General features: G+C 35.4%; 1 protein-coding gene across 2 annotated transcripts in view; it reads left to right on the forward strand.

The window, feature by feature from the left end:
* The window catches only part of ZC3H13 (zinc finger CCCH-type containing 13), a 114,923-nt gene that overhangs the window by 55,150 nt on the left and 31,793 nt on the right, over nucleotides 1-27,980 (forward strand). For both annotated transcript variants that reach the window (XM_044249752.1, XM_044249753.1), the window contains exons 9-11: nucleotides 16,806-17,116; nucleotides 19,973-20,437; nucleotides 27,449-27,640. In XM_044249752.1, the coding sequence (XP_044105687.1) occupies nucleotides 16,806-17,116; nucleotides 19,973-20,437; nucleotides 27,449-27,640 (968 nt within the window). The remainder of the gene's footprint in view (nucleotides 1-16,805; nucleotides 17,117-19,972; nucleotides 20,438-27,448; nucleotides 27,641-27,980) is intronic.

The following is a 27,980-nucleotide window of genomic DNA, read 5'->3' on the forward strand; positions in this document are numbered from 1 at the left end:
TCGCAATTGTGTCAGAGCTGTAGGTTGCTTTCAGTAGTATGGATGTCTTAACAGTATTAAGTATTCTAATCCATGAGTGTAGAATGTATTTCCACTTATTTGTGCTTTCTTTAGTCTCTTCCAGTGATGTTTTATAGTTTTCAGTTTTTGAACTCCTTGGTTAGGTTTATTTCTAAGTGTTATATTCTTTTTTTTATGCCACTGTAACCAGAATTGTTTTTATAATTTCTTTTTCAGATTGTTCATTGTTAGCATATAGAAACAACTGATTTTTGTATTTGATTTTTCTTATTATTGGTCGGTTCACATTTACTGTCTCTTAAATGAGTCAGTCTATGTAGGTTGTTTCATGTAGTCTATGTAGGTTGACTTGTTTCATGACCTGGAATGTAGTCTGTCCTGGAGAATATTCCATGTGCACTTGAGAAGGCTGCGTATTCTACTACAGTTGGGTGGAGTGTTCTTTATATGTCTATTAGGTTAATCTTAGTCTTGTTCAAATCCTCTGTTTATTATTTTTCTGTCAGTTAATCAACATTAACTTTTTGGTATAAATGAAATTATATAAAAGGCAGCCAGTGAACTTCTGAAAACCTGTTCATTTAAAAATTGTTTCAAAATCTAAAGTCACTGCATTAACTAATTTAAATTCTATGTATTTTATTAAATTCTTTCTCATGGCCAGTTTTCCCTCTGTTCTAACAATAGTACTTCTTAAAGATCTATTTTCAAAACTGACAAATTATAAATTCTTGATTTTTAAAATTCATTTATTTAATGCTACTTAAGAGCAAATTTTAAAAAATTAACTTGAAGGTAATATTTTTGTGGTTTACAAGATTTATGAAATGCTTATAGATTTAATAGGGATGCTTTCTCCATTCATTTTTAAAAATTAGTTTTCAAATTTATCTTTTCATGAAATTAATCTTTAGTCAAGAAAAAATGTAAATCTTTTAGAAGGCTCTTAGCCTCTTTTCTTTGGAGTTACAATGTATTGGAAAAGGCACAAGACTTGAAGTTACACAAATAGAAACTTTTATCTTGGCTTTGCCAGTTGCATGATGTGAGACCCTGAATAAGTTCTTTGTTTTCCCTGAACCTCTATTTCTTTTACTGTAAAATATGCATGATACTGACTTAGGGTTGAGGTGAGGATCAAATGATATAATGCTTTAAAAAATAAGCACTGTACTTTAATGATAAATTACAGTGTAGTGATATTTAAAAATGTCCTTCCATTTGTGGGTTTTCAGTTAAACTACATAGGTAATAGAATGTATCCAAAAAGATATTTTTTTTCCTGATACTTTTGCAGTATCAGAGATTTAGAATCAGCTGTTAATAATAAGGACTCATTGTGGAGGGCTTACGTACATAAAGCAATAGTTCTCAAAAGTTTGCCGTACCTTGGAATCTGCCTGAGAGTCTTCGAAAAGTACTAGTACCTGATTTCAATCCCCAGATACTCTTATTTAATTAGTATGAGGAGCAGCCTTGGTATCCAGATTTTTAAAAGCTCATTTTGTGATTCTGATGTTCATCAAAGTTTAGGAGCCATACATTGAGATTTATTCTCTCATATATAAAGAAGCTCAGAGGGAGGCAGTCCAAGACTGTACACTGTTCGTTCCACAGTCATTGGTGATCCAGGTGCTGTCTGCCTTGTGCATGCTTTCTTTCTTTCTTTCTTTCTTTCTTTCTTTTTTTTTTTAAGATTTTTTTATTTGAGAGAGGAAGTGGGGGGCGGTGAGGAGAGAGAGAGCATGCACATGCACAGGCAGAGGCAGTCTTCCCACTGAGCAGAGAGCCAGACATGGATCCCAGGATTCTGGGATCATGACTGGAGCCAGACAGATGTTTAACGGACTGAGCCACCCAGGCACCCCCATGCTTCCTTTCTCAGAGTTATCCCATGGTTTAATATGACTACTGATGACTTAAGACATCCCATCCATGTCCCAGGCAGCAGAAAAATTATGAAGGGAAGAAAGCCTTAATTTTCCTGGAAGTCCCAAACACTATTTCCTGTTACATCTGTGGGCCAGAATTTAGTCACATGGCTACATCTAGCTATGAGGGTGTCTTAGAAATGTAATCCTTTAAAAAAAAAGAAAGAAAGAAATTTAGCTGAGCATGTAACTGACTCGAATAAAATTGGGTTTGCTAAAGAGCAAGGTGAGAATGAGCGTGAGGTAGCTCATTGCAGTCTCTACTACATTCTCATGATGCCATTTCTGTTCATGTTACTAAGTAACAACATGTTATTAGAATGAAAGCAGCATTATCTGCCACTTTATCTGGAAAGCCGTGTGAACTGGTATTTGTAATATTATTTAGGATAAATTACCTACCCAATAAGCACTTAACATAGCTTTATAATTAGAAGTTCAACAAAACTCAGTCGTTGTCCAAAAAATAGATTCTGATGATAAGCTTAGTCCTTTCTTTGTCTTGGTAAGAGATCATCTTGTCTTATTTAGATGAATCCGTTTTTTTCTCTCCCTCTCTGGTGACTTGACTTGAAAGAACCAGAATGATTCTGTGAGCCATTGCTAGGACCTAGGAGCATTGTGCCTTGTTGGGGCAATAACAGAAAGGTTAAGTGGAGCACCCACAATTCTTGAACATATTTCCCTAAAATATAGTCTGTATTTTATTCATTCTAGTGGGTATGTTTTTGAAAATGACATGTAAATCAGATATAAATTATGTTAAATGATCTTGATGATTTATATTTTAAGGAGTCTATTCTTTAACAGTTCCTGGTATTTTCATTTTGTTGTTTTGACCCAGAAATCTCTGAGAGTTGATTCTTAACGTATGTCCCTGGATACTTCACTATTGAAATAGTTACATGTTTTGTATTATGAGGAATTGAGAATTATGTAGGTTGATTCTTCATTTTCCAGTGTTATCCACTGTTTCTTCCTAGCTGTGTCCAAGCAACAAGGTGTGCCTAGGACTTACCTATTATTTAGTACATAGAAAAATCTGAACTTGATTTATTTTGTTTGTCTAAGAAAATGAAGCACCAGAAGTAGGAGTACTGAAGAACTGCATGGGTACCTGACTTGCACTAGAGTTCTGAAGCCATGTTTTACACAGTTGAAAAGGGGCATTTTGATTTAGGAGAAGTTAATTTAATTTCCAAGGGTTTTTCTTGGATCTCTTATTTTAATATATCCCCATTACTTTAAAGGAGAACTTATTAGTTCTAAAACCAAATACTGTAGTGAGAATCATCGTCATGCTTTCAGTTTGGTGGGGTATGTGATTAAAGATTAGTGTCCAAATTCTTTTTGGAGAAAATTGCCCTTTAAAATTAATTTAGGTGTTCTAATGGGCTTATTTAGAATATTTTGGTTATTAGGATATGTTGTGCTAAGGTAAAAATATCCTAATTCATTTATTTATTTGGTATAGGGTATCCATGAACAAAAATGTTCTCAGAAGCTTTGTTACTGTAGGTAGAAGTAATATAGTAATCACATGTATGGAAAATAATATTTCTCTGAACATGGATTTTCTTTTTTTCCAAGTAAAACTTAGAAGACCTGTTGAATGTGAGGTTGCTTACATTTCTTAAGGATGGTTCCCTATGTGGTTATATAAGAGTATGCATATGGGTAGGACAGATGATGCAGCAAAACCATATGATCCTATGGCTTAAGTTCCTTTCCCTGTCTTCTGTATCTCAATTTCATAACTTTCTAGATCAGGGGCTCCTGACTGGAGATCCATTGGTAGATTTCAGGGGATCTGCAAATTTCTTGATTTGTGGGTGATATTTTGCCTGTGCGTGTTTTGGTGAGAGGGAAAGTACCCATTCCCTCTCAGAAAAAAATCATGATATTCCTCCCTCTGTCTGCCACTGATCTGGCACTGAGAATTTGAGTACCTCCCCCAAGTCTTTGTTGGCCACATCAGCTTTGTTAACAATATACTCTGTTCCCAGAATATTTGTTGATTTAATCGCACTAAGTTCTGTCATGTTTTGAAGTGAATCAGTGTCTTCCCATTTGGCTGGTAAACTTTACTGAGCTATTACTTATTTGTGCAACATTGATCAAAATCTGAATACCACCTGTTTATCCAAGAAAAAAAAGCCTTATGGATTTTATTACTCTACTTTTAGAAAATGTAGCAATTTCCCATTACATTTTTGTAAAGTAAACTTTTCATGACTTGTTCTGTACAGAAAATGGTAAAATCTTGATTACCTGGAACTCAACTAAGTAATTTTTATTCTGTAATTTGTTTAGAAGAGGTGCGATTCACAGGAAAATTAAATTCATATTAGGTATTTAGTCAGAAAATCACCTGTGAAAGGAATATTTTGTGTCAGTATTCCTAACCTGTTATGTTTAGATAATCCTGAAGCAGATATTTGCAGTGGTATTTCAGTGGACCTGTAATATCTTTTTCATTAGTGAAAATCTATATTCTGTGATGCTTTGTTGAATTAGGAAAGTAAACCAAATTACTGGTGTACTTTAAGAACAAAGATTTAAGCAAACACAAACTTTTTGGTTAGTAGTTAACCAGAGGAGTTAGCTAGCAATTCTCTAGTGCTCATTCTGCTGGAGATTTGGTTAAATATGGTTCCGCTGATGGAAGCTAATATGTTTTAATCAAAAGGCTAGGATGCAGAATTTTGTGGTTAAATGCGAAGATAATATTGAGTGCACAGGTAATCACTTTTTTAAAAAACACTTCATTATAATTACCTGAGTATAGAAATCTACTTCTTAATAGTACAAATGCCTACATGATGAGTCTTACTAAGTTTTGAAAGACAGATGTGATCATTCAAAATCTGTTGGCTTTGACTTCAATTTAGCAGAATAAGCAATTCACCATCAAAGTGACAGTCTTACTTCCTTTCAGTGATTGCACACATTTATCAAAATAATTAAATCAGAATGTTTCAGACCTTTCATAAGAAATATTATTTACTGGATTTATTCAGTGTTTACCATTCATGTACAGGTACCATGGTCTGGGTTGGCAAATCTCACCCTGTGGCCATGAGCCAGAGGACAAGGAAGAAACCATTTGTGCACCAAGCGTTTTTCTATAGACTGAAGGATGGTTTCTTGAGTAATGTGTACTAATGTTGCTGGACTGTATATAGAAGATAGAAAAATGTTACATTAACATTATTATTATGGAACATTTCACACACATAAAACTACAATAGTATAATGATACTTTTATATTCATCTTGTTTCCTTTACTCCTATACACCTCCCTCCTCCAGTATTATTTTGAAGCAAATCCCAGATATCTCACTGTTTTACCCATACATATTTTAGCATATATCTCCAGGAGAGAACTACACTTAAAAACCCATAATCACTACACCAGTCTCACACCTGAAAGGAAAAAAAGAGTATAACTTCAAAATAATAAATTTTAAATGTACTGATTTTAATACCTTTTATAACATTTTCCTAATTAATGGGTATTAACACAAATAATATAATGAAGGATATGCAAACTTCTTAGTAGTAAAATGGACCTTTATGTTCAAGTTGGAAATTGCTTATCTGAGGCATTCATCTTTTTTTCTGCCATTAATTTAATGAAGCCCTATGTATAGACCTAAGAAGTGTTTTCATGTGAATGGTGATTTAGGCTAGGGATATAAAATTAAGGCACTTAAAGAAATCTGTAACATACCTGAATATATTCTATAATACACTAAATTTATGGTAGACTTGTATTAAAGATGTGGTTTGTTTGTCTATTTATTTATTTTTTTTTTAAGTAAGTTCTGCGGTCAACGTGGGGCTGGAACTCATGACCCTGAGATCAAGAGTCACATCCTGTACTAACTGAGCCATCCAGGTGCCCCCAAAATGAGTTTTATAAATATCAAAATAATTCAGTCACATTGGAGGAAAATAAGCAATTTCACAAGTAGTCTAAGGGATCAAGTCTTGTGTTCTTTTTCATGGGTGTGATATTGGGAAAATTTGTTGAGCTCACTAGAGAACCACCTGTTTTGCAGCCAAATCTAAAATGGCTTTATGTCCCTAAAAAGTGTACTTTTATCTTTTGTCCAGCGTGCTTGGTGAAGTTAGAGACTTGAAAGTTGTTCTCAAGTACTTGTTTCAGAGAGCGTTTTCAGCAGCAGGAGGTTGTTGGGAAGTGTGATCTGTTCGCATAATTGCTGCAATCAGAAGTGTACACTATGGTAAATGGAGACCAGAAATTCAACCCAGTAGAAGTGTGGGACTGCCGTGTATGTGGTGAGATTAATGAAAGACGCCCAAATTTGCACTAGCAAAATCCATCCCAATCTGGCTGTGGTTTGGTGCCATCTGCTGGTAATTTTTTCACTAACAGGTAAATGATCTGCAACTGGATAGGATTTTCAGGACAGTGGCAAGGACTTCACGAATATTCCGTATTTGCTTACCCATTTTGTTGGCGGCCTGAACTGAGGAGATGTTATGTCTAGGAAATCAGTCCAGAGCTTTGAGAACTGTTCGTCACCTCACTCCTTCCCCAGACTGGATTTCTGCTGTTTCCTGGTGTGGTCACTCGCCCTCACCCCCATCCCCTCCCAGGAGAAAGTAGTACTTTAACTTGGTCTACCAGGTAGAGGATAGGAGCCAGTTGTCTTCATTCATGTTAGGCTGGTGTGTGTTGTTTCTGGATTTTATTTCATTTGGAATACTGACTCCCTTACTTCTATGCTTAAAAACAATCTTCTCATATGTGCTAGGGATACCATATACTTGTCTCCTCTGATTTTCAGTTACAGTGGTAGGTACAGTTTTTACCTCAGTAAGCCAAGTGATTGAGCAAATCTGTGTAAGACTCTTGAACCAGATTCTGGAAAATTCTCTTATTTATTGTAAATCTAGATTAGGATAACATTTAAGGATGTGTTGATTTAAACCTTATCTTAATAGTCCTCATTCTTAAATTGAGGTTTTTGAAACCACTTCATTTCTATATGTATGCAAAAATAAAATTGAGTCAAATTGTTATTACTTGGATTAGATTTACTTGTATTATGTGGAAATGATTAGTTTGCTTATGTCAAATTTTTTTACAAGTACCGTTATATATTTATGAGGAGACATTTTTCAAAAGATTCCTACAGACAAAAGTATTCTCCTGTTTTGGGAGATTGTTCACTTAGCTCATTCCCCTTTCAGGGGAATTTATTACTTGCTTCAGAGGGACAGCAAATTCTAGGTTTAAAAGGGATCATCACACAGAAGCATTTTCTTTCTCCATCTTACATACTTATTTAGATAGGTATGATATTGCTAGATTATTTTTTTTATTGTATACTTGACACAACATTAATTTAGCATGAGATGCACAACCTAGTGATTCAACTTCTCTATACATTATGCTGTGCTCATCAGTGTAGCTCCCATCAGTTCCCACACTACACTATTACAGTATCACTGACTGTGTTCCCTATGCTGTACCTTTTATCCCTGTGACTTAGTCATTCCATAACTGGAATTCTGTATCTCCCATTCCCCTTTTCCCATTTTGCCCATCTCCCCCCACCCCACGCCTCTGAGAACCATCAGATGTTCTCTATATTTATGGGTTTGTTTCTGCTTTTTTTAAATTTTTTTTTTATTTTTAGATTCCACATATAAGTGATATTATGTGGTAGTCATATTTTTTCAGTCTGACTCATTTTACTTAGCATAATACCTTCTGGGTTCATCCATGTTGTTGCCAGTGGCAACATCTCATTCTTTTTATGGCTGAACACAGTTTCATTGCATATATATGCCACATCTTCCTTTATGTATTTATTGATGGGAACTTCAGCTGCTTCCATATCTTGGCTATTGTAAATAATGCTGTCATAGCCATAGGGGTGCCTGTGTCTTTTCAGATTAGTGGTTTTTTTTACTTTAGGTAGATACCCAGGAGTGGAATTACTACATCATATGGTATTTCTATTTTTAATTTTTGGGGCGGAACCTCCATAGTGCTTTCCACAGTAACTATACCAGTTTACATTCCCATCAGCAGCACGAGGGTTCCTTTTTGTCTGCATCCTCACTAACACTTGTTTTGTTTCTTTCTTTTTTTTTTATTTTGACCATTCTGACAGGTATAAAGTGACTAGTTTTGATTTGTATTTATCTGATGATTAGTGGTGGAAGCATTTTTTCATGTGCCTTTTGGCCATCTGTGACCATCTTTGGAATGTCTCTTCAAGTCCTCTGTCCATTTTCAGCTGGATTAGTTGTTTTGGAGTTTTGTTTGTCTTGCTTTGTTTTGTTGTTGTGGTTTTTTGGGGGGGTTTGTTTTTGTTTTTGTTTTTTTTGCTGCTGAGTTGTATAAGCTCTTTATATATGTTTAGGTAATAACCCCTTATTAGATATATCATTTGCAAGTATCTTCTCCTATCCAGTATTTTGCCCTTTTGTTTTGTTGATGGTTTCTTTAGCTGTGCATAAAGCTTTTTGTATTGGTATAGTCCCAGTAGCTTATTTTGCTTTTATTTCCTTTGCCTGAGGGGATAGACTTAAGAAAATGTTGGTAGGGCCAATGTTAGAAAAATTATGGCCTGTGTTTTTTCTAGGAGTTTTATGGGTTTAGTTCTTTAATCCATTTTGAGTTTATTTTTGTGTATGGTAGAAGGAAGTGGTCCGGTTTCATTCTTTTGCATGTGGCTGTACAGTTTTCCCAGCATCACTAATTGAAGAGGCTGTCTTTTTCCCAGTATATATTCTTGCCTCTTTTGTCATAGATTAGTTGACCATATAATTGTGGGTTTATTTCTGGGCTGTTTCTTCTGTTCAGTGATCACATGTCTATTTTTGTTCCAGGACCATACTATTTTGATCATTATAACTTTGTAGTATATCTTGAAATCTGGAATTGGGATACCTCCAGCTTTGTTTTGTTTGTTTGTTTGTTTTATCGCTTTGGCAGTTTAGGGTCTGTTGGGGATCCATACAACTTTAGGGTTATGTGTTCTAGTTTAGTGAAAAATGCTGTTGACATTTTTTTTTTTAAGATTTTATTTATTTATTTGACAGAGAGAGATTACAAGCAGGCAGAGAGGCAGGCAGAGAGAGAGAGGAAGAAGCAGGCTCCCTGCCGAGCAGAGAGCCCGATGTGGGACTCGATCCCAGGACCCTGAGATCATGACCCGAGCCGAAGGCAGCGGCTTAACCCACTGAGCCACCCAGGCGCCCCTGCTGTTGACATTTTGATAGGGATTATTTTGAATCTGTAGATTACCATTTGAACAATATTAATTCTTCCATGAGCATAGTATGTCTTTCCATTTGTTTATGTTATCTTTAGTTTCTTTCTTCAGTGTTTTATACTTTTCAGAGTACAGGTCTTTCAACTCCTTGGTTAAATTTATTTCTAGTTATTTTATCGGTTTTGGTGCATTATTTTCTTAATTATTCTTTCTGCTATTTTGTTATTAGGGTATAGAAATGCAATCCATTTCTCTGTAGTAATTTTATACCCTGCAACTTTGCTAAATCCGTGTATTACTTCCAATACATTTTTCACGGAGTCTTTACAGTTTTTTCTTTTTCTTTTTTTTTTTTTTTAAAGATTTTATTTATTTATTTGACAGAGAGAGATCACAAGTAGACAGAGAGGCAGGCAGAGTGAGAGAAGGGAAACAGGCTCCCTGCCAAGCAGAGAGCCCGATGCAGGACTCGATCCCAGGACCCCAAGATCATGACCCGAGCCAAAGGCGGCAGCTTAACCCACTGAGCCACCCAGGTGCCCTACAGTTTTCTATGTATAGTATCATGTCATCTACAATTAGTGACATTTTAATTTCTTCCTTACCAATTAAATGCCTTTCTTTTTTTTTTAATTTTTTAATTTTAATTTTAATTCAATTAACTTATAATGTTATTGGTTTCAGAGGTATAGGTCTTTGATTCTTCAGTCTTATATAATACCCAGCGCTCACTATATCTTTCTCTGATTGATTTATTTCACTTAGCATAATACTCTCTAGTTCCATCCATGTCATTGCAAATGGTAAGATTTCAATTTTTGATGGCTGAGTAATAATCCATTGTATATATAGACCACATCTTTATCCATTCATCTGTCAGTGGACATCTGGGCTCTTTACATAGTTTGGCTATTGTAGACATGGCTGCTATAAACATTGGGGTGCATGTGCCCCTTCAGATCACTACATTTGAATCTTCGGGGTGAATACCTAGTAGTGCAATTGCTGGGCCATACGATAGCTCTGTTTTCAACTTTCTGAGGAATCTCCATACTGTATTCCAAAGTGGCTGCAGTAGCTTGCATTCCCACCAACAATCCTGGAGGGTTCCCCTTTCTCCACATCCTTGCCAACATTTGTCGTTTCCTGGCTTATTAATTTTAGCCATTCTGACTTGTGTGTGGTGGTATCTCATTGTGGTTTTGATTTGTAGTTCCCTGATGCCAAGTGATGTGATTTTTGCCTTTGTTTTCCTTGCCTTTGGAGACATGTCTAGCCAGAAGTTGCTGTAGCCGAGGTCAAAGAGGTTGCTGCCTGTGTTCTCCTGTAGGATTTTGATGGATTGCTGTCTCACATTGAGATCTTGCATCCATTTTGAGTCTCTTTTTGTGTGTGTGGTGTAAGGAAATGGTCCAATTTCATTCGCCTGCCAGTGGCTGTCCAATTTTCCCAACACCATTTGTTGAAGAGACTGTCTTTTTTCCATTGGATATTCTTTTCTGCTTTGTCAAAAATTAGTTGACCATAGAGCTGAGGGTCCGTTTCTGGGTTCTCTGTTCTGTTCCATTGATCTGTGTGTCTGTTTGTACCAGTACCATACTGTTTTGATGATTGCAGCTTTGTAATAGAGCTTGAAGTCCAGAATTGTGATGCCACCAACTTTGCTTTTTGTTTTCAACATTTCTTTGGCTATTTGGGTCTTTTCTGGTTCCATTCAAATTTTAGGATTATTTGTTCCAGCTCTATGAAAAAAGTTGATGGTATTTTGAAAGGGATTGCATTGAATGTGTAGTTTGCACTAGGTAGCATAGACATTTTAAATTTTAACCATATTTGTTCTTTCAGTCCATAAGCATGGAACATTTTTCCATTTCTTTGCATCTTCCTCAATTTCTTTCATGAGTGTTACATAGTTTTCTGAGTACAGATCCTTTGCCTCTTTGGTTAGGTTTATTCCTAGGTATCTTATGTTTGGGGGTGCAATTGTAAATGGGATTAACTCCTTAATTTCTCTTTCTTCTGTCTTGCTGTTGTTGCTGATTTCTGTGCATCGATTTTATATCCTGACACTTTACTGAATTCCTGTATGAGTTCTGGCAATTTTGGAGTGAGTATTTTGGGTTTTCCACAAAGAGTATCGTGTCATCTGCAAAGAGCAAGAGTTTGACTTCTTTGTCGATTTGGATGCCTTGTATTTCTTTTTGTGGTCTGATTGCTGAGGCTAGGACTTCTAGTACTCTCTTGAACAGTGGTAATGATAGTGGACATCCCTGCTGTGTTCCTGACTTTTAGGGGGAAAAGCTCTCAGTTTTTTCCTATTGAGAATGATACTCACCGTGAGTCAAGGTCAGAAATCAAGGTCAGAGTTTTCATAGATGGCTTTTATGATTTTGCGGTATGTTTCTTCTATCCTTACACTGTGAAGTTTTAATCACAAAAGGATACTGTACTTTGTCAAATGATTTTTCTGCATCTGTTGAGAGAATCATATAGTTCTTGTCCTTTCTTTTATTAATGTGTTGGATCACATTGATTGATTTGCAGATGTTGAACCACGCTTGCAGCCCAGGAATAAATCCCACTTGGTTGTGGTGAATAATCCTTTTAACGTACTATTAAATCCTATTGACTAGTATTTTGGTGAGACTTTTTGCATCCATATTCATCAGGGTATTGGTTTGTAATTCTCCTTTTTGATGGGGCTTTGTCTGGTTTTGGGATCAAGGTGATGCTGGCCTCATAGAAAGAGTTTGGAGGTTTCCGAAGGCCTTTAATTTCTTTTTCAGACTGCTGCAGCTAGGACATCCAGTACTGTGTTGGATAATAGTGATGAGAGTGGACATCCTTGTCTTATTCCTAATCTTAGAGAAAAAGCTCTGTTTTTCACCACTGGATATGTTAAATTGTGGGTTTGTCGTGTGTGACTTTTATTATGTTGAGGTTTGTTACTTCTAAAGCCACTTTGTTGAGAATTTTTATCATAAATGGGTGTTGAGTTTTGTCAGTGCTTTTTCTGTATGTGTTGAGATGATCATAATAATTTTTATTCTTTGAAATCATGCTAGATTTTGAATGACACTTCATGCCTAAAACTCTCTAGTGATTTTCTTCATAGTGATTTTCTTCATGCTTATAATAAAATTTGGGGGAAAAAAAAAGTACAGTCCGGCTTTCACCATCACATAGATGATTTCATATCAGCTGGCCTTCTCTCCTGTAACTCTTCACTTACAAATTGTAATTACCCTTATCTTCTTAATGTTCTTCTCATATATTGTGATTCCTCCTGCCTCTTGTGGTTGTTGAACCCTCTGCAAGTCATGTTCTTTCCCTGGATTGTCAGTTCTTGACTCAAATTCCATCTTCTCAATAAGGCCCTTTCCTTTGAACCATCCTAAAGTTGTCCCCTGACTTTTTTTGAGGGGGGGAACCTAATAGTTTCTATTTTATTACCCTGTTGTTGCATTAACTAACTGAAATTGCTTTGCTTTCCTGGTGGTGGTCTACTTGTAGTCCATGTAGTTAAGACAGACTGGTTTTCAGTCCTTAAAACAACGGTACGGATGTAATAACAATATATGTGTTACCTGCTACTGTTATTGGTATTATGATGATGATGATGATGATGATGATGATGATGTTGTTAGTGGTTTTGCCTGTCTTTTTTTAAATTTTTTATTAACATATAATGTTTTATTAGCCCCAGGTTGCCTGTCTTTTTTACTTCTGTATTCTCAGTGCCAAAAATAATGCTTGCAGTATATAAGGTGCTTACTTAATATCAGCTCAATAAATTAGAATGACTTTTTTATTTAGGATATGTTTCTTATGTAAAATAGTAAAGCCAAAATATTTCTGTGTGTGAAATCTATATCATATGGTGTTGCATTTTACCACTGGAAATAGTTGATTTTGATATTGGCCATAGTCCTTTTTTTTTTAAGTATACTTTTCATGATGATTTTAAAGGGTGACTTATAAATGTTAGTTAATTACATTATGAAGGCATATTTTCATTTGAGAAATAGAAACCATTTACTAAAAGAAAAACTGGTATTAGTAACTTTTTAAAAGTCTAGTGTAAGCATGCTTGTTTGTAGGTGAAATCTGTGTATCTTGAGTGAGGGAAGTTTTTCTTTTTAAATTTTTTTAACCTTTCACATGTTCCCCAAATTAAATATACCCTGAATATTCTCATTGCACATTTTGTCCTAATTATAGTAGCATTGAAAAACTTCTGGTTAGAATCAAGTCAGGCTAAAGATTGGTTTTCCCAGTGCTATAAATCACAGTGCTCTTGCTGACAGTATACAGATTTCTTCTTTAAGGTATTGAGCTCTCTTCATGCAATGATAAACTCTTTTCTTAATTTGAGTGTCAAATGTCACCTCTTTTTTCTCCTCAGACAAGAAACCAGCCAATTCTAAAGCCTAAGAAGAATCTAAAATTACTGCTATTCTAACTGGAAATGTATTTTAATATACCTCTGCAATAGTGTAAAAGCCAAAGTACTAATAATTTTGGTCAGATTTCAAGGCAGTTTTATTTTCTACCTTCTTATATGTAGAATGAACACAGGCCCAGGTCCATTTTGCGCTGACATCCATAATTTGGCCCATCTTGTTTTGGTAACAGATCCTCTCTTTTCACTATTGTTTAGTCATCGGACTTTTAAAAGAATAATAAGAAAATAAAGATGCTGTCTTAGCCAACTTGGACTGCTGTTATAAAATAACCATATACTGGAGTGGTTTATACAACAGACATTGAGTTCTCACAGCTATAGTAGAGGCTGGAAAGTACAAGGTCAGAGTTCCAGCAGAGTTGGTTTCTGGTTTACAAACAGTTGTCTTCTCACTGTGTCCTGGCATGGACAGGAGAGAATGAACTCTTGTAAGGATATGATCTCATGGGAGCTCCACCCACAGGACCTCATCTAAACCAATTACTCCCAAATGCCTCCACCTCCAAATACTATCACATTGGGAGGTTGTATAAATTTGAGGGGACACATTCAGTTCATAACAGATGCTTTTAATTTAAACCAAGTTTTCTTAAATTTTTTTTTCTTGAAGGATGGGTAAGAAGAAAAAATGCTGAAACCAAAACTTAACAATGGATTTGTCCTCTGACCTTAATTTGATAGGTTGATTATCCTAAGCTTGAACTGAACTTTTTACTCCATGCTATCGACACTGAATTTGAATAGAAATGTGATTGGACTATATTGTGTTTTTTAAAGATAGTAATATGAGCTATTTTATTTTTTAGGTTCCATGAACTAATCACCAAATGGTATTGCAGATTTTCTTGAAGCAGCTTTTAGTATGCACAATTAATAAAACTAACCAAAATGCCAGTTCAGTGGAAAGCCACGTTTTTTAATCAATTTACATATTTCCAAATTGTCTAGAACCTGGTGACATTGCAGTTGGAACATACCAAACAGTAATAATTCTAATTCTCAATCTTGCAGTGTTTTTCTTTTCGGTAAGATGCATTTGAATGACCATTGATCATAGCTGGTTTTCCAAATTTGGGTAACACCCTATGAGCATTTCTTTCTTTTTTTTTTTTTTTTTTTTTAATTTTTTTTTCTCCAATTTATTTATTTTCAGAAAAACAGTATTCATTATTTTTTCACCACACCCAGTGTTCCATGCAAGCTGTACCTTCTATAATACCCACCACCTGGTACCCCAACCTCCCACCCCCCCGCCACTTCAAACCCTTCAGATTGTTTTTCAGAGTCCATAGTCTCTCGTGGTTCACCTCCCCTTCCAATTTACCCAAAAGCACATACCCTCCCCAGTGTCCATAACCCTGTCCCCCTTCTCCCAGCCCCCCTCCCCCCAGCAACCCACAGTTTGTTTCGTGAGATTAAGAGTCACTTATGGTTTGTCTCCCTCCCTATCCCATCTTGTTTCATGGATTCTTCTCCTACCCACTTAAGCCCCCGTGTTGCATCACCACTTCCTCATATCAGGGAGATCATATGATAGTTGTCTTTCTCCGCTTGACTTATTTCGCTAAGCATGATACCACCCTGTGAGCATTTCTATTTCTACCTATAAGTAAATACATTTCTCTTAAGAATCAGTTAAATTATAGTGGCTTATGACTTAATTTTTTATGAAAAGAAAATTTTTATGAGAGGTGTGAAGGTTTAGTGAAATTACTAATAACTACAATGTTTAGGTGAATATGATGTTCTGATTAGCTGACTTCTTTTAGTCAACTGCTATCCAAAAGATGTTATTGTTTATTTGCTAAAATCCTTGTTCTGCAAAATTCTTTTCAATACATTGGAATCACTTCCCTGAATGAGTAACATATATTTTATGTATTTGGTGCTTGTACTGATAAAAGGTCTACTGAGGCATCATTTATAAAGAACATAGTTCAGGCCAACAGTTCTTAACAAGGGGTGATTTTTGCTTTCCTGGGGAAATTTGGCAGTGTCTGGAGTATTTTTTAACTGTTACAAATGGGGGTGAGAGGGAGCATGAGACTGGCTTCTGGTGGGTAGAAGCCAGGAATGCTGCTGATCTCCCTGTGATGTACAGTACAGCACCCCCACTACAATCACTGAACACAAAGTGTCAGGACCAGTCTCAAGACTGAGAAACCCCGGTGTAGGATTAATAATGACTTTGCTACCATTGTGGATATTAAAAATACCATAGGCACTGAAGGTGTTCTAAAATACTTTGACTAGGACTTCAGAACGTTTTTGAACAAATATCTAATCTTCAGAATGAGGACTAGGATACTAATCTGGGTATGTGGTGTCTGGAATGTTATTTTTTAACATTCTTTCTGGTCCCATTTCTTTTTAGTTATTGCACAAATGTGTGTATTCCAGCTTCCTATCACACACACATTTTGCATAATCAGTGTAAACCAGGGGCCCAGGATTTAACATATTGTAGGAGTGACTCCATTGTGCTTTGTGTGGTTATAAGTTGTTTCTTTGGCAGCAGTGAAAGAAGGTGATTGGAAGGGAGTAGAGGAAGCCTTTGTTAAACCAGGACTCATGAACTTAATCTGTACTGGCCAAGAGTGAAGCCTGGTTATTTAAGATAAAGACCGTGTAGACAGTATGTCCTTAACTGTATCATTCTATCCCCATCCTGAATCTCACCCCAAGCAGGGCAGACTTCAGGTTTGGCTTCTTAATTGATGATGACTTCCCTTTCCCCACAGCCATGAGTTATAGGCACTCTCACAGCCGCTTTCTATCTAGATCTTACTAGTCTGTTTCCTCTTCAGCCTCTTGCGATTTCCTTCCCCCAAGTACCCATTCACGAGGTCAGAGATTATCTCTGATTAAGAGTGAATTCCATACTTTAAGTGAGGATAATATTCTGTTTGTGTTCAGGGAGAGTGCTGCTTGGAGCCCAAGCTTGGGAGCAAGACAGTATATATCTCATCTAGGACTGTGGTCTCAGGCTGACCTAAAATCAACCAGATCTTTAAAAATTAGCTTCTTACTATACAGCGTTATGAATTGAAATTTATCCTGGAATTATGATTCACACTTTTAACTTTAACTTTAGCATTCAGCTTTTTTTATTGTTGCTTTTCTTTACAGGTCTACTTCCCCAGTAGGACAGCATCACTCTCCTATATCTTCTAGACATCACTCATCTTCCTCACAATCAGGATCATCTATTCAAAGACATTCTCCTTCTCCTCGTCGAAAAAGATCTCCTTCACCATCTTATCAGAGGACAATAACTCCGCCTTTACGACGCTCTGCATCGCCTTATCCTTCACATTCTCTGTCTTCTCCTCAGAGAAAGCAAAGTCCCCCAAGACATCGCTCTCCAATGCGAGAGAAAGGGAGGCATGACCATGAACGAACTTCACAGTCTCATGATCGGCGTCATGAAAGAAGAGAAGGTATGCACTGTATTTTAGCTTGGTTTTTTTTTTTAGCGTTAAATATTTTCTTTGTTAAAGAACTGGACATTCAGATTTATTGTTACAGTAAGGAGAAGAAGAAAACCGTGTTGTATTAAGTCTTTAATAGAGAAGAGTGCTTGAAGGAAGTAAGAGGTGATTATTTATTTATTTATTTATTTATTTATTTATTTGACAGAGAGAGAGATCACAAGTAGGCAGAGAGGCAAGCAGAGAGAGAGAGGAGGAAGCAGGCTCCCTGCTGAGCAGAAAGCCCGATGCGGGACTCGATCCCAGGACCCTGAGATCATGACCTGAGCCAAAGGCAGTGGCTTAACCCACTGAGCCACCCAGGCGCCCCAAGAGGTGCTTTTAATGACACAGGAACATATAAACTATTAAGTGTACATAAGTGGGCATTTTTATGTATACTGAGGTAGTGTTTTCTAAGATGTTTTACTTGGGTACTCTCGAGTTCTAGAAATTTTTGACTGTCTGATTCTTAAAACATCCCTCTAATTGCTTAATTGGTTCTTTAAAAAAACAAAAAAGTGGATGGAAGAAAAGCAGCAAACCAGGGGGGCATAGTTTGAAAGCATCGCCTATGTTTTGATAAAGAGGTAAGGGCTGGGGAAATATTGAGAAGGTCAGTGTAAGCCAAGTGATCAGTCTTCTAGGTGAAACTCAAAAAGAAGTTAGCAAAGCAGTTTCCCTTTCTAGATCCCTGAGAATTGAGAATTAAGTTAACTTTGGATTTGCTGCTCCTTGTTAAAGCTGAGGTGCTGTTATCTGACAATACAGTCTAATAGTTCTGATCTCTTTCTGTACTCCTTATCTAAGCTTCTTGACCTTACATATTTAAGGTTTTTTCCCCTAACTTCCGAGTTGGTGTTTAAACATAATGAGTACTCAGGAAATATTGCTTAGTTGCAACATTTCCCTTTAATGTGCATTTTAAAATAAACCTCTGAGAGTATATTACAGTAGTCTTCTGTGAAACATGTTGAATTTAGTTGTTCTCTTCCTATCAGCACTGCAGTAATTAATCAAGTTCTTTTATTCAAGAAAATGATGTACATCCAGGTAGGGATCAGAGAGAGCTTCTGTTGTATAGAATTATTTCTTATGTATATCATTTTGGAACCAAAACAACACAGCAATATTTATGGAACATTGGTAAGATAGGAAAATTCTCTTAGCACCTGTGCATTAATTTTAATAAGATCTTTAACTGGAGTTGACTGGGAATATAGTGTACATTTAATGAGTACTTATTGAATGAAAACTCTAGTGTGTTTGATATCTGTTTTGAAATAATAGGGGAAGTAGTATGTGGTTGAGTCTTAAAAGAATTTTTTGTCTGTGTGCTAAGAGTGGCCTGTGTTACAGGAAGAATCCATTTAATAATAAACCATGTGTTTAGTTTCTTTGTAAAGATGTTTCTTTAACCTTCCATACAAGATTTGTAGCAATTTGTTCCTCTATTTAGATGTCATCTTCTGAAATAAGAATAATTTTAGTGGAAGAATGGGGAGGTAGGTAAAGAACAAAATTTAGTAACTAGATCTGAAAAGACAGATGGAATCATGAAAAGGATCTGGTACTGAGTGAACATATTTTTAGGCCCAGTTGGCATTGGAGGAGGACTAGAAGTCATAAATTGCACCAAAATGGTTGGAAACCTATCCAATCCTTGCCTACTGCTTCTGTTCTTAAAGGGCATTTGTGAATGTAAGCATATGGATGATGTAATTGGCAGGAGAGATGAGTTATTAATGTGAAAATCTAGGGGGTCTTGTGGATACTGTTTGGGTGCTTAAGAAAGTCTGTAGACCTAGCCACCTGGGACAAAGAGAAAAGAAGGTAAGTTGATAATAGGCATACGGCTCTTAGGCATATGGCTGCTGTAACTGCTAAAATAGCCTCAGATCTTGAAGTAGTTCCAGAATGTGAGAGCAACACAAAAAGGAGTCTGACTTAGAAACAATGCAATGTTTGTTTTCTAATGTTCTCTTGTTAGTCCTTGGACTTCATATCGGATTTATATTGTGATCAATTTCTGCCTGTTCTAGGCACATCTAAAGAATAGTTTATGTTCTTTGCAAATTCCATTAGGTATGGGGTTGCCTAAGCCATTTAGGCTCTGGGCCTCTTAATTTCTTCATTTAGATGGTGACAAGGTTGAATTAAATAATCATTGAGTTTTGGTTCAGCTTTTTAAAAACTGAAGTTCCTTTCTTATTTTTCTGTGAAGTATTAGAAAATGCTTTAATGAGAGAAAACTTTAGAGACAGGAGTGATTCAGTAAACAGTTCAAGAAAAAGAGAGGGTGAGTAGCAAAAGAGAGGGTGAGTAGCAACATCTCTTTGCCAGCCAGCATACTAACTGTAGGCCAGCCCCTCTTAAGTACTTTAAGTACACTTGAGGTAGTCACGGATAGTCCAGTTTGGCCCTTTCCTTGGTAGAGATGGCTAAAGTCACTGTGTACCTCTAGATCTACAAGTAATTTCTAAAAAATAAACCATCAGTGATATGAGATCAATTTATTTGTTTCATTTGTTTAAGATAAGTATGGATAAGTTGGGGCATGGGAAGATCCTAATCAAAGTTTATCTAATCAAGAACATAGTTATTCAAGTGTTAATAAAATTAGCTTTGGAATTGTAGTTTATGTGTGGTATTAATTTTCTTATTTGTCCATTTTTTTTTATTTTCTGCAAAGAACGTGAATTACCATTTTTAAAAAATTTTTAGCTCTATATTGTATATGTATTGTCTATATATTGTACATGTATTGTCTGGTTTCTCAAAATTTTGTTAAAGGAATCCTAGTTGATTTCCAGACTTGCATTACAGAGACAAGAAGCAAAAGGGAAAGAGAAAAGGACACAAGAGAAGAACGAGAGTATGAACAAGATCAGAGCTCTTCTAGAGACCACAGAGATGATAGAGAACCTCGAGATGGTCGGGATCGAAGAGATGCCAGAGATACTAGAGACCGACGGGAACTAAGGGACTCCAGAGACATTCGGGACTCCAGGGAGATGAGAGATTATAGCAGAGATAACAAAGAGAGCCGTGACCCCAGAGATTCTCGGTCTGCTCGTGATACCCATGACTACAGGGACCGTGAAAGTCGAGATACGCATCGAAAGGAGGATGCCTATCAAGAAGAATCCCGAAGTTATGGCAGAAACCATTTGAGAGAAGAAAGTTCTCGTACTGAAATAAGGAATGATGCAAGAAATGAGTCTCGAAGTGAAATTAGGAATGACCGGATGGGCAGAAGTAGGGGAAGAGGTCCAGAAATACCTGAAAAGGGTAAGGTTTTAACTTGTCAGTGAACTGTATCTTGTATGCTTATATAGAAATTATTAAATCTTTTAAGGTTTCTTTTCTAAATATATTCTTTTTTACATTCATTATCATCATTTTGTCAAAGTAATTTTCAATTAATTGAATTTTGGCCTTCCCTGTAAATTCCAAGTAAGAATTGTTAAATTCCTAGGACTTAGGAATTTGCTAAAGTAGCAAAAGATAAATGGGTCCTGATTAAAATCCCCTGGTAAATTATATCCAATTATGCCTACCCTCTTGATTAGTGTGGAACACTAAGAAAATTCATCAGGCAAAAAAAGTAGAGTCAAAAGGAAATAATTTCTACTAAACAGGTACAGATATGATAAAATAATTATTAAAGTGGAATTAAAATGGTGGGCTTTCAAAATTGGTGGTATCAGAAATGACTGTGTATTCCTCAGTATACTTGTGCTTTCTTCAAACCACTTCAGATAATTGCACATCAGAATTTTGAACCATTAATTTATTCTTCCCCTAAAGGGCCTTTACCAGCACCCAGTAACTACCTACTACCTAAATGTTGTATTTGCCTCCCAACTGCTTGGACTGAATTAGTTTTGACATGTGTTCCTCTCCCCTTTCTTCTGCCCTCCCCTGAAATACTGCTGCAGATTTCTGAACATTTCATTATTTCCATTGGTCTTTTGGTGTATCTTGGTCAATATTATAACTCCATATGAAGCTGAAGGCTTTCCTTACCTTCTCCTTCATAGTTGTCTTGGCTTTTCTTAGCCCTTTGCTTTTTCATATACATTTTTAAAATGAGGTGTTTTTTTTTTTAATTTTGTGAAAAACTTAGATTTTTATTTCAAATGCATTAAATTTATAACTTTTTCTATTGAGTTCTTATGTATTTTATTACTGGGTGTCCAACATTTTTTGTGCTCTTATCAGTGGTACTTAAAAATTTTTTTTTTCTTTCTTTTCAATAATGCATTTATATGGTTTAAAATTTCAAATGTATGAAAGAATATATTGTGAAAAGCCTTGCCTCTATTCCTGACCTAATTCATTTCTTGCCAATTTTGTCTGTATCCTTCCTAGAAATATTCTGCATAGGCAGGTTTGTAGGTCTACTCAGAATCCCCATCTGGTTTTACAAACATAATTTTTTAAAAACTGTATATTACTCTATACCTTGCTGTTTTCACTTAAAAAAATACCTTGGAGATCATTCCATATCAGTGAACTTGATAAGTAGCTCTATCCCCTTCTTTGTGGTGCACATTGTCCATTGTAGGAATTACTGAAAAGATCTTTTATTTAAATTCCAGTTAACATACAGTGTAATCTTAGTTTCAGATGTACAGTGTAGTGATTCGGCATGTGCATACAACACCCAAGTTCCCTTCTTAATCCCCAACACCTATTTAACCCATCCCCCCACCACCTCTGGTAACCTTCAGTTTGTTTTGTGTAGGTAAGAGTCTCTTTCTTGCTTTGCCTCTCTCTTTTTTTTTTTTTAACTTCACTCATTTGTTTCATTTCTTAAATTCCATATATGAGTGAAAATATGTTCTTTCTCTGACTAACTTATTTTGCTTAGCAAAATACTTCCTAGCTCCATCCATGTCGCTGCAAATGGCAAGATTTCATTCTTTTTATGGCTGAGTAATATTCCATTGTGTATGTATACCATCCTTTCTTTGCCCATTCATCAGTCATTGGACACCTGGGCTATTACCATAATTTGGCTATTGTAGATAGTGCTACATTATAAATATAGGGGTGCATGTATCCCTTCAAATTAGTATTTTTGTATTCTTTGGGTAAATACCTAGTAGTGAAATTATTATATTGTAGGGTAGTTCTATTTTTAAATTTTTGAGGAACCTCTATACCATTCTCCAAGTATACAGTGCAAATATCTGTTTGCATTCCCACTACAACAGTGCAGGAGGGTTCCCCTTTCTCTATATCTTTGCCAACACCAGTTGTTTCTTGTGTTGTTAATTTTAGCCATTTGGATAGGTGTCAGGTGATAACTCATTATAGTTTTGATTTTGTATTTCCCTGATGATGAGTGCTGCTGAGCATCTTTTCATGTCTGTTGGCCATCTGTATATCCTCTTTGGAGAAATGTCTGTTCATGTCTTCTGCCCATTTTATAATTGGATTATTTGTTTTGCAGTCCCTATCAAAATATGAACACCTTTTTGCACATAGCTAGAACAATCTGAAGTTAATACAATAGTTCTTCCTTATCCACAGGGGCTGTGTTCCAGGATGCTGGGTGGATGCCTAAAACCTCAAATAATACTGAACTCTCTATATACTAGGTCTTTTCCTGTGCATACACACCTATGATAAAGTTTAATTTATAAATTAAGCATAGTAAGAAATTAACAGTAACTAATAATAAAATAAAACAATGATAATATACCACAGTGAAAATTATGTGAATGTGGTCTTTCTCAGAATATCTTATTTAGTGCTGTACTTACCCTTCTTATGATGAAGTGAGATGATAAAATGCCTCCGTGATGAGATGAGGCAAAGTGAATGTTGTAGGCATTATGAGGTAACATTAGGCTACTGCTGACCTTCTGAAGATATGTCAGGAGAAGGAGCATCTGCTTCTGGACCCCAGTTGACCCTGGGTAACTGAAATCACAGAAAGCAAAGCCACAGATAGGGGAGGTGCTATAAATTATATATTGATATTATATATCAATTATTTATTGATATATAATTATATATTGATAGATACACATCTATCAATATATATATCTTTAAAATACTTTAAAAAGATATTTAGTGACAGAGTTATTCACTAAGCGCTGTTCAAAAACAAAGACTGGAATAATAGGGGAAGTTCTATAAATTATATATTGATTTATAGCACCTCCCCTATTATTCCATCTTTGTTTTTGAACAGTGCTTAGTGAATAACTCTGTGTCACTAAATAATTTCTTTTTAAAGTATTTTATTTTTACCACTTACTGTTGGTATATGGAAATGAGAATTGATACTTGTATATTAATCTTACATTATTATGTCGCTGTATTTTTGTAGGAGATCTAATTGGATTCTCTTAAACATTTATGTCTGGGAACAGATTTGGCTCTTCTTATTTATTTACTGTCAATAACCTGCTGATCTTTCAATATAGTGTTGACTGTAAGTGCATTTTAAAAATAGGCTTCTTTGCTCTGTTCCAGATTTTAAAGTGTTATTTTTGGCCTTTTACCATTAAGCAGCATGTTTGTAGATTTTTAGCAGGTTTTTTTTATTGTGTTACAGATGTCCCCTAATCTCCCCAGTTTAGCTAACAACTTGTATCATGACCATTTTTTCTGTATATTGAGAAGGTCATAGTTGGTCTCTTTAACCTTTTTACTTATGTTATATATTTCTTTACATTTTAGAACTATCCAGGCATTTCTAAGATGAATGGAATTTTTTTCATTTTTTTAAAGTTCTAGATTAGGTTAAACTGTGATATTGAATGAAACATCTGTGTTTTCAATTGAGATTACATAAGATTAGTGACATAATGGTAAATATTTAACGAACTCTTCAGAAAAAGTCCTAACTTTTTAGCTTTTGCCAGTTTCCATGGTATAAATACTCTTGCCATATCAGATTTTCAGCTACTGACATGAAAAGAGATGCACACAATTGGCTCTTTCAAGCCACTGTGAACCAATTCTGCATGCCACTGCATAGTTCATTTTTTATGTTGTTCTTGTTTGGCTTGGGCATCAAAGTTATACTAGACATACAAAATGTGTTAGGTAGTGTTGCTTCTTTTTTCCTCTGGAACAATTTATATATGATTAGTTATCTATTCGACAATTTAACATTTGTTTGTTAAGCGTTTCCTATTTTTCTGATGGTTATAGCTTCTACTATCAGTTGAGTTTTCTCATTAAGAGTTAATAGATTTGTGCCTTTGGGTAAATTGGAAGAGGAGGTGAACCATGAGAGACTATGGACTCTGAAAAACAATCTGAGGGGTTTGAAGTGGCGGGGGCGGGGGGGAGGTTGGAGTACCAGGTGGTGGGTATTATAGAGGGCACAGCTTGCATGGAGCACTGGGTGTGGTAAGAAAATAATGAATACTGTTTTTCTGAAAATAAATAAATTGGAGGAAAAAAAAGAGTTAATAGATTTGGATTGTTGTAATATTTACAGATTTGGGTTTTTTTATTTTTTTCTTAAAGCAGTGTTATGTTTTTCCAGGAAATTTGTTTTCAAATTTTTGATACAAAGATGTTCCAAAATTTGCTTTTTTAAATCTCTTTTATATCTATAACTATATCCCCTTATTTTTCTTGCTCAATCTTGCCAGAGATGTGTCTGTTTTGAGTCTTTTCAAATAACTAATCTTTGGTTTATATTCTTTTGTATCTCTTCTGTTCTATTAATTTCTGCTCTTAAGTTTTATTTTGTTGTGAAATGTGTGCTAATTGTATTAGTAACCATTCTAAACACTTTGTAAGTTTTAATATGATTTCTTCCTTGATTCATGAATTAGGTAGAAATATGACTTTAAATTTCCGATCATAACTTTTTAAAATAAATCCCCTTCCTTAATTTTAATTGTTGTCAGAGAAGACTTTAAAGTCGACTCTTTGACATCTGCATTTGTCAAGACTCTAAACTGTGGCTCAGAAATTTACATAAATGTTCTGTGTGTACTTTTAATAGTTGGATGCAAAGGGTGTCTCATGTCAAGCTTGTTAACCATGGTTTCAAATATATAATTATTTTTAGTCTGCCTTTTCTAACATTACAGAGAAGTGAGTTAAATCTTCCACTGTTATTGTGAATTTGTTGATTTCATGTAATTTGATCAATTTTTGCTTTGAATATTTTAAAAGACTTTGCTGTTAGGTATAAAGGCAGATTATTCCTTTTACCACTGCAGAATGACCCTCTTTATCTCTAATAGTGCTTTTTGTTTTGAAGGTTATTTTACTAACATTTCCTTTGGTTTGTATTTGATAAGTATCTTTTTTCATCCTTTTCGCCTTGCTGTATCTTTTTGTTTTAAATGTGACTCTAAACAGCATAGGTTAGATATATGTTGAATCTTCTTATTGTATCTTCTCTGATTCTTAACTTTCAGATTTTTCATCTCTCTCTTGTTTCCTGGGTCATTTCCTAGACATATCTTTTTTCCCCCCCTAAATATCTCTTAGCAGCATCTAAGCTATTATTTAATTTACTCATTCCTAGATGTTATATTTAGCTCATTTCTAGTTTTTAAAAAATGTTTTAAATTTCTTCCTTGTGGTCTTTAATTATACAGATATTTTGACTATTAAAATACATTGTTAACAGTATTTAGAATTTTTCTCTAATTCTTTGAAGGCTCAAAGCCTGTTATGTATTGTGAGTGTGTGTAGTTCTGCATTTTTTTAAGCCACTTTACTGAGATATGATTGACATACAAAAAGCATATACAGCTTGGAGATAAGTATGTGCTCACGAATCCATCACTGCTATCTATGCCATTAACATATCCATTGTCTGCACAAGTTTCCTTTTGCTCTGTCTTTACTATTTTGTATGTGTGTGATGAGAATGCTTAATACAACATCTACCCTCTTATCAAATTTTTTCCTTTCCAGGACAGTATTATTAACTGTAGGCACTGTACTGTACTGTAGAGCTCTGTAAGTCTTATTCATCTTCTACAACTGAAACTTTGTACCCTTTGACTAACACCTCTCCATCTCCTTCTACTTCCAGCCCTTGGCAGTTAACCGTTCTATTCTCCATTTCTAAGAGTTTGACTATTTTAGATTCCACATTCCACATAGTTGCACCATGTAGTATTTGTCTTTCTGTGTGTGACTTATCTCACTCAACATAATGTCCTCCAGGTTCATCTATGTTGCTATATCGTCTCAAATCGCAGATTTCCTTTTTTTTTTTTAAGGATGAATAATATTCTGTTATATGTATATACCACATTTTCTTTATCCATTTATCTATCACAGGGTTGCCTCCTTGTCTTGGCTATTTTAAATAATACTGCTGTGACATGGGCTTTCTCTTCCAGATTCGGATTTCAATTCGTTTGAATTAACCCAGAAGTGGGATTACTGAATCATATGTGGTTCTATTTTTCATTTTTTTGAGAAACTGCTGTACTGTTTTCCAATAGTGGCTATGTAGCTTTGGATTATCATTACCACAGTCAGGATGCTCAGCTGTGTATCACAAGACTCCTTGTGTTACCCCTTCGTAGCTGCACTCAAATCCCTTCTTTTGTCCCTGACCCCTGGCAACCACTAATATGTCCTCCATCTTATAATTGTTATTCCATAAATGCTTCATAATGGAACCATGCTATATATATCCTGTTGAGATTGGCTTTTTCACTCAGCATAATTTCCTTGAGGTTCATCCAAGTTGTTACATGTATTAATAGTTCGTTCCTTGTAGTATTTCCCGGTCGGGGGATACCACAGTTTAACCATTCACCATTGAAAGACATTTCGGTACTTTCCAGGTTTTGGCTTTTACAAATAAAGCTACTATGAACATTCATTTCCCACATTTTTTAATGAAAATTTTCAGGCACCACTTAATGTTCACAAAGTACCTTGGTTCTGTATTGGAATGTTTTTGCTATAAATTGTAATCAAAGCCATAATATATATCCACTTTTTCATTATTTTCATGATATTTCTGTGAATTAGGTGTGAACAGATAGTTTTCATTTTTTGTTTTGTTGGGTTTGGGTTAACTGAAATGAGTCTTCTTGCTTTATGATTCCATTAAGACTTTTTTTATTGATAGGAAAAAACTGGGACTTAGCTTACCCAAGCCCATCATTAGACAACTTCAGTGTTCTGATCCAACATTTAATATTCTTTTCCACAATGATTACCATACTTTGAAACACTAACACACCTTCTTTATTTGTGTGTTTTGGGGAAGAAAGTTTGTTACTGATGAAACTTGTGTAATAAAGTATATATGTTTAAACATTTGTGTGTATATCCTTTGTTTAGGAAGTCGAGGCACAAGAGGTTCTCAAATTGATAGTCACAGTAGTAGTAGCAACTATCATGACAACTGGGAAACTCGGAGTAGCTATCCTGAAAGAGACAGATATCCTGAAAGAGACAACAGAGACCAAGCAAGGGATTCTTCCTTTGAGAGAAGACATGGAGAGAGAGACCGTCGTGACAACAGAGAGAGAGGTTTGTCAAATCGCTTATTATTCAATAATGGCCAACAGTGATTGGGAGAATTGTCTTTTAAAAACCATTTATTAGTTTACTTTTTAATACATCTGTTAAGACTTTTGCTTGTTGATACATTTGAAACTATTATATTTACTCATGTAATCTTCCTTGTTTACTTAGTTTAAGAGAGAGTGTGTAAATAGCTAGCTATCAAAGGACCTGTTTGGCAGCATGGTGGGTACTGAGATGTAGTAAGTACTTGCATACTGCAAGAACCTACGTGCCCTACTTTATGTCTCTCACCTTAACCAAATAGCTTACAACCCTTTAAGGAATATAGATGCTTGGGTGCCCA

Source organism: Neovison vison, chromosome 5 (genome assembly GCF_020171115.1).
Source record: "Neovison vison isolate M4711 chromosome 5, ASM_NN_V1, whole genome shotgun sequence".
Classification (NCBI taxonomy): domain Eukaryota; kingdom Metazoa; phylum Chordata; class Mammalia; order Carnivora; family Mustelidae; genus Neogale; species Neogale vison.